General features: G+C 59.0%; 1 protein-coding gene across 1 annotated transcript in view; it reads right to left on the reverse strand.

Annotated features, from left to right (window-relative positions):
• The window catches only part of MYOM3 (myomesin 3), a 76031-nt gene that overhangs the window by 25448 nt on the left and 42781 nt on the right, over positions 1 to 7802 (reverse strand). The window contains exons 16-20 of the mRNA XM_006159470.2: positions 6802 to 6973; positions 3524 to 3645; positions 2971 to 3158; positions 2622 to 2748; positions 1300 to 1478 (exon numbers count right to left, since the gene is read on the reverse strand). Coding sequence (XP_006159532.1) covers positions 1300 to 1478; positions 2622 to 2748; positions 2971 to 3158; positions 3524 to 3645; positions 6802 to 6973 — 788 coding nt within the window. The remainder of the gene's footprint in view (positions 1 to 1299; positions 1479 to 2621; positions 2749 to 2970; positions 3159 to 3523; positions 3646 to 6801; positions 6974 to 7802) is intronic.

Below are 7802 nucleotides of genomic sequence, written 5' to 3' on the forward strand. Positions count from 1 at the left end.
GCTCTCGTCCCATGGTAACTAATGTTCTAACAAAATACATAACAGTGGTGCCATAGGCTACACAAGTGTATCCACAACACCATAAACCCATTTTAAAGTTTTTCATTAACTTATTAGTCACTTCACCACCAGTTGAAAAGGCTGTATCCCCGCCCTCATCAAGTGAACACTAACTCCACCCCTTCAGGATAGGTAAATATATTAGGATTCCTTACGTTTTAAATCCCTATAGAATTATATAAGTATCATTCTTTATGAAAATCCATAAGAACTAATATCTATGCTTGAGATTTTCTTTTAGTAATCATAAGACGGCTGCTGCTGAACATCGGCTGACAGTTAACTCTGCTTGCTGGAACTGTTTCCTGAAACTGCACTGCTTGAAGTTACCAGGAACCTGCTTTCATCAATCAAACAATTGCTGAACTGTATCGATGATTAGTAGACTTGCCCTTAATTAAACCCTGAATGGTTTCTATTGTTAAAACATTATGAATTGACCATTAGTACACGTAGCCCCTCTCCCATTTACTTGCATGTATCCATTTTCAATAAAAAGGCACGGCGATTCCTAGCAGTTGTCACTCCTCAGAGAGCGATCTTAGAAGGGTGTCCAGCTGAGGACGTGCATGAAAAAGCACGAGGCCTTTGTCTTTCTTTCCTTCCAGCGTCGCCTCCATCGAGCAAACCCACCCCCGCCGAGGCTGGTCCCCGGCACTGTCCAACATGTAGGTACCGGCTGCATGTCTGCTGTGGCTTTCTCTCCCACCTGGGCTGGGTGCGCTTCCTGTGGATGCCTACGGGCAGCGCCGCCTCCCTCCTCACCTCCTCTCACCCTCTGCGCTCGCTCACCCTCAGTGGCCGGATTGTCCCCACGGTCTGGCACAGGTGCCCCCTTACGGAGATACCGTAATCTATTTAAGCAAATGCTGATGACATTCGTGTCCGACTTCTGCCATGATAAACGACACTACAGTGAACACACTTGCCTATAGTTACTTCTGTATAATTCAATCCTAGAAGCAGAATCTCTGGGTCAGAAGATATGCATATCCCAATGCCGGTATTCCTGGTTGACTCTCCAGTGAGTTTTTAGGGAGGAGTCTGACCCGTGTGGAGCAGGACATGGCCACCAGTCAGCCAGACCCACTACCAGCTCGCTGTGTGACCCTGGGTAAGTCCCTCTCCCTCTCTGGTCCTCTGGTCCCCCACTGATTGAGCACCTAGGGCTGCTCTCACTCGCTGTCCTGTGGTTCTGCCATGCCCAGTGGCTCAGAAGACTCAGGGGCAGAGACTCACCCGCAAGTGGGTGCCAGAGACGGGGCCAGGGGTGACCGGCTTCCACTGCTCAGAGCCTTCCTCCTGGACACTGATGCAGTAGCCTGTGATTGGCCCGGCGCCCGTGTACAGTGGAGGCTCCCACTGCAGCATCAGGTCAGTGGCCCGCACCTCGGATGCCCGCACATCGTAGGGGGGGCCTGCGGGAGAGGAGAGGGGCAGAAGTTGGGGAGCTGGGCGGCCGGGTGGCCGGGCAGTGAGTACAGGGGTCAGTTTGCAAGCTTGCCAGTCTGCTGGTCACAGCCAGCCTGAGAGTTTGTGATCTGGGTGGGTATAGCAGGGACCCAGTGGGCCTCGGCGTCATGACAAAGCTTGGCTCTGAGAGAGAGCTAATTGCAATGTGTGCTTGGCGTCACCTCCTCCCGGAAGCCTCCCTGGCCCTCCGCAGCCCCATCCCCGTGGCATTGCTCTTTCTGCAGTCGTCACCGGTTCAGTGTTTGGAATGGGAGCCAGAGGTGTGACCTCCACAGTCAGACGCTGGGTTTGTGTCCCTGCTCCACCCTCTCTAGCCAGGGAGCTCCGGTGATGAGCTTCTCTGCCCCTCTCTGTGCCCCTGTGGACGGGCATAATCGGAGCTCTCGTCAGACAGTGCTGCTGTGAGCGTCCGTGAGGTGGTGCCGGCAAGTGCTGGTCATTCGCAGTGCACAGCTGCTGCTGTCTAAAGGGCCCCAGCAGTTACCTGCATTCCGGTAAAGGTGCAGGACACACCCGAGCCAGTGACGGGCGGTTGAGCTTGCTCCTTCCGAGAGGACCCGCGAGGGGCCCACTTGTGAGAAGGCTTACGGGGCTAGGGGAGCAGTGCGCGGGGAGACGGGGAGACCACCGTCCCTGTTTGTCCAGGACTGAGGGGTTCCTGAGACACGGGACCTTCAGGGGTAAACGGGGAAAGTGCCGTTGCTGGGACCCCCAGTGTTGTGGAGGGGCGAGGTCCTGGGCTTCCTCCTAGGCCAGCATGACACAGAGGAGCTGGTCACCTAGCAAATCGGGACCGGCGGGCCACCCTAGCGATGCGCACTGAGATTTGAGATGGGTCCTTGGCCGAAGTCAGAGCTCAGATGGTCTGTGGTGCTGGGAGCGGCTTGTGCTCGGGCCACAGGACCAGCTGGGGGCCCAGCTCAGGCGTGCTCTAAGGCAGGGGCTGCAGGGGTCAGTGGGGAAGGTCAGGGATCTGGGTGCGGGACCAGCAGAGCCAGCTGGATTGCAGAGCTCGGGTGTCCATCTCTGGTGAGGTCTGGGGAGGGGAGGGAGGTAGGCGCCGCGCTCCAGGTCTCTAGGCCCCTCACCTGGCTGGGGCATCGTCCACTCTTTGCACTCAAACAGGCCGCTGGGCACCGACAGCTCACCAACACCTGCCCAGTTGACCGCACGGGCACGGAACTCGTAGAAGTGGCCTTCGTGAAGGTTACTGACCTTGAGGAGCAGAGACGTGGTCTGTGAAGGCCGAGGGAGGGCAGGCGTGGGGTAGGGATGGTCCGCGGCACTTTAGCAGGAAGTTCTGAGGGGTCTGCACTTGAAAGCCAGCTGGAGGACTGCAGCGGGGCACTCGAGGCCCTCCCAGCCCAGAGCCGTGATCAATCCCTCCAGTCCCCCCTGCAAGCGTCATGGCAAGGCTGGGGACCCCTTCCCAGCTACCTTGCAGACCCGGGCTGGGATGGGCTGCTGGTTGACCGCGTGCCAGTCCAGCTCCTCCGCATCGTGCTGGTCCAGGAAGTAGCCCAGGATCTGGCCACCTCCACGACGCTTGGGCGGTTTCCACCCGATGACCATTTCATTCTTCCCACAGCTCAGGAGGGCAAAGTCGTAGGGGGCCGATGGGGTGGCTGTGGAGAGGCGGGAGGTGAGGGCAGCTGCCCCAGGGGCTGCCGGGCTGGGCGGCAGGGCCCAAGGGAGCTAAAGAGCCACCCCTAGTGGCGCCCCCTCTGCTCCAAGGGGTACTCCCTGCCAGCAGCATCTGCCCCCGGAGGGCACCTGAGCCCCAGGTGTCTGGGCCTGGGGGTGTCCCCACCTCCCTGAGCTAATTAGGCCTTGTCCCATGGCCTTAGTCATTGCTACCTTCTCCCCAGAGGGAAGGGAGGTCAGCTCCGCTCAGAGAGCTCATGCCCCACTGGCCACTGGGCCTGGCCTGCAAGGTGTGACCTCAAAGCCCGGCTCCTGCCCACCACACTGGGCCTGCCCTTGGGCTCACCCAGAGCCTGCTTGACCCTGATGGGTCCGGTCGTGGTGGAGCTGTCGCCGACCCCGGCCTCGCTGACCGACCTGATGCAGAACTCGTACTCCTTCCCTGTCCTCAGCCCGGGAACCGTGAACCTGGAGAGACACGCGCGGCCTTCAGGGATGTCTCGGCAGCTCGCAGACGCCGCTGAGCTTTCTAGAGCAACCCGGTGGGGTAAGCGGCCACTGGTGCGGTAGGCCTGAAGGGTTCTGGGCCCGTTCGTATCCACATTACCCTGACCTCAGGGTGAGGCCTGAGATGGCACCCAGGAGGCTGTCGGCCCCTCTGGAGCGTCACGAAGCGCGGACGCCCTGGGAAAGACCCTGCCACAGGCGAAGGCAGCCCCCGCGCCCCGGCCACGGCACATCTCAGGACCTGGGCCTTGTCCTGGAAGAGCCAGTGGCTGCAGTTTTGGTACCAATGCTGTGATTCAAAAACAGAGTCCTCTAAAGACCCTAAAGAGTGTCACCTAGAGACACAGGGACACTGGCTTAGAGAAGCCCTTTGCACCCTGTCCTTTCTTTTTGTTTGTTTGTTTTTAACTTGGGCCTAGGATGTGTTTGCTTGCCAGAGCGCGAGAGCGAGCCAGAGAGAGGTAAAGTGAGAAAGCACGCCTCCCCTCGTGCCCCAGGAGGGGATGGCCTTGCCACGATCCCTTCTCCATTCTCCTCTCGGGATTTTGCACGCACACACACACACACACACACACACAGACGGGCCTGGCGTTTCTCAAGCTGCCAGGTCTGGGACTTGAACTGCACAGTCAACCGTGTGGGATCTAGCTGCCCTAACCAACATGCCACCGGCTGGCCTTCCTGTCCCTTGATAAAACCCAAAAGGATTGCTTTGCCCCGTTCCCTTGCAATCACTGTCCTGTGGCAAATCGTGCTTGCAGGGAGGCCCTCTCAGCCAGGGGTCCCGGGGTCCCGGGGAGTTAAATCCCACCTGGTGTTGATCACAGAGGTCGCGCTCCCTCTCAGGGACCCACGTGCACAGGGAGAGGCTCGGGGGCAGCGCCTGGCCAGGGCCACGCCCCAGGCCAGACCCACCAGCGGCCAATGGCCTTAACAGCTGTGCTTGTCCAGCACCAGCTTCCCACGGACTAGCCAGGTGTCGCCGCGGTGCCCTCTCAGACGCCACCACTTCTCCCTCTTTTGCCATCTTACGTCCTGGCATGGTGGAGGGGCCCTTGCGGGTCACACTGCCCTGTTCCCTCATGTTCTAGATAGAGAAGGACTCCCCCAGAAGGAGCACTCGGCCAGGTAGGGACCCAGCTCCCGCCCACCCACCATCCGCCCCTCCCTCCATTCACGTTCTGGGCCTCTCCTGTGAGCCAGGCTCCCTGGGGTCAGCAGTGACCTGGGTCTGCCCAGCCCACCTGAGCTCCGGCTTCACCCGGGCAGCAGAGCTGAGCCTTTCGGGCAGTGACACATGGAATGATGACGTGGCCAGTGTGACAGGTTTTCTGGACATCCAGAGGAGCATGCCACTAGTGTGTGCACAGCAGTCCTCCCTGGCCTGGCCCTCCTGCTCAGGGAAGCAGTCTCATTCTAGGGGTCACCTTGACTTTGGGCTAATTTGTCGGAAGCCTGATTATTCTAGAACTTGTGAACTTTATCTGTCATCGGCAACGAATTACCAGTGACCCCTCAGCTGGGGGTTAGCACAGGGCCTGTCCCTTTCTGGGTAAGATGGCCTTGGGGCTCCTGGCTCAGGAAGAGGGGAACCCAGGTGCAATGCTCAGGGCCTGGCCAGTCCTCCAGGGTACCATCTCCCCCGCTCCCCTGCCACCGCACAGAACTCTAGTATTGAGAAAAGTCAGGGGACTAGCAGTTAGCGTAATGGCTATGTCGCTGGAATCCCATGTAGTCAACCGTGGTTCAAGTCCCGGACTCGGTGGCTTAAACTCACACCAGGCACGTGTGCGTGCGTGGCCCAAATCCCTAAAGGAGAATGGAGGAGAAGGGATTGCAGCGTGGCCATCCCTCCTGGGGGGTGATTTCTTACTTTCTGTCTCTCTGTCTCTGTCTGTCTGGCGAGTGCACGTGCCCTATAGCAAAAACCTCTTCAAAAAAAGAAATAAAGAAAGAAAAGTCAGGAGCCCAGAAACCCCAGGACTCATGGTTTCAGCAAGGACCAGGGTCTTCGAGGGCTCAGTGAGGAGGAAGCCTCAGAGTGGAGTAGAATTTGGAAAACCTAGAGCAGGGGTCCCTAAACCCTGGGCCACACAGGTGAGTGGTGGGCGAGTGAGTGAGGCTTCACCTGTATTTACAGCCACTCCCCAATGCTGGCATCACCACTGCCTGAGCTCCGCCTCCTGTCAGATCAGATTCTCACGGGAGTGAGGACCCTACCGGGAACTGCTCAGCGAGGGATCTAGTGATGTGTTTGCTCCTCACGAGCACCTAATGCCTGATGACCTGCAGTGGAGCCGAGGCAGTGATGCTAGCTCTGGGGAGTGGCTGCAGATACCAATCAACATTAGCAGACAGGCTGGACCAGTGACCGTAATGCCTCAATTATTGTGGACTCACATCGAGACCCTCTCAGAAAGTTGCCTCTGGTGGCAGGCTTTGTAGTGGCAAGTGAGTGGATGTTCTTCGATTGTACAGCTGCCTCTGGTGGTAGGCTTTAAATCAGAATTAGCACCCCCTACCCTTGGTCCACAGAAAAAAACATCTTCCATGAAACTGATCCCTGTTGCTGAAAAGGTTGGGGACTCCTGGCCTAGGGGATGAAGCAGCCCACCCTCCAGTTTACAGGAAGGGGCCCAGGCTCAGAGAGGGTACATCTGCTGTGTAGGGTGCTAGGAGAGTGGGGGTGGTGTGGAGCTCAAGCCTAGGCCTCCCTAGATGCAAAGCCTCCCCTCTGCCTCTGTCTCTAAGCTCCTGGAGGGATGAGACCTAGCCACAGGCACCTCTGTCCGGCCTGCAAACAGCACGTCCTCAGCACATGTTTATCAGAAAGGTGACCATCTGTGCTCACGTCCCGGTTCCTCCGCTCTCTGGCCAGGGCTGTTTTGGCCCGTGAGGTTAAGGTACTCAACACCTCTGCACCTCAGTTTCTTTGTAAAATGGTAATGGAGGCCCTGGTCCTGAGTCCCGCACTTCCAGGATGCAGTGGGGCTGGATGACCTGGTGCACGAGAGAGCTGAGAGCTGGCCGGGGTGGGTGCTGTGCCGCGGTGGCCTCCCACGGTTCCTGGCCTCCTCCGGGTATGCCCGCGTGCAGGGAGGACTGGGGCAGCCTTACCTGTCACCCTGGATGGGTTTGTTGTTCACTGTTTGCCACTCAGCTGCTCCCGCCTCCCGGGAGTAGATGTAATAGCCCAGGAGCTCCGGGCTTGTCACCGGCTCCCAGGTCAGGGAGACAGAGGTCTGCGTGTCTCGGAGAGCTTGGACTTGAGCTGGAGGGGGAAGAGTAGCTGCAAACCAGAAAGGGGGGCACAGTGAGGGTGCAGAGTTCCAGGGCCTGCCTGGCTGGGTGGGGAGGAGTACGGGGACAGGCAGGGCAGGGCCCCGCAGCAGCACAGGGCCAGGCGGGCCAGAAGTGGCCCAGACTCTGTCCTACCGTCCTCCCCTCTGAACTCTGAGCATCCAGCTAAAACGCAAATGCGTGAAAGCCCTTCCTCCTCAACCCCGCCCCACGTCAGCACGGCTGAGAGTTTCCACGTCAGCACGGCTGAGAGTTTCCCTGGGTCCTTGTCCTCCCGCTCGAGGAAACTTGATTTTCCTTCTCGAAACGTCTCTGCTGACGTCCGTGGCTCCCTGAGACTAAGCCCTGAGTTGGGGTTGCCACGGCGTGTTAAATGGCTGGGCGGGCGGGCACGCGGTGTTCCTGGTCTCCTCCCCGCCCCTCGGACTCCTCACAGCTCTTGGTGGCTTCCCATCTTCCTTGGCCCTCGAGGTGGGGCCCATCCAGCTTCTGTTCCTGGCCCACTCCACTTTCTCCTCTTCTCCCCGAGGGTCCTGCCTGCCCCGTGCCTCTCCCTCTCTGCAGGCTGCCCCCGGCCCTGCCCTCTCTGTTTCTGTCCGGACACCTCTCCTTGTGGTCCCGTGGAGCCCCAAAGTCAGCAGACGAAGGCCAGCCCCAGCCCAGTTCTCACGGGCACCTGCTCTGTGCTGGGCCTGGGCACGAACCGAGAAACCGTCACGAGTCCTGGGCTCAGGAAGGGCCTGCTGCGATGTCAGCCCCCTGAGACTGAAGACAGTGTGGCAGCAGTGGAGGGGCTGGGGGACCACGCAGGGGCCCCC

This window comes from Tupaia chinensis, unplaced genomic scaffold, assembly GCF_000334495.1.
Source record: "Tupaia chinensis unplaced genomic scaffold, TupChi_1.0 Scaffold000628_1, whole genome shotgun sequence".
NCBI lineage: Eukaryota > Metazoa > Chordata > Mammalia > Scandentia > Tupaiidae > Tupaia > Tupaia belangeri.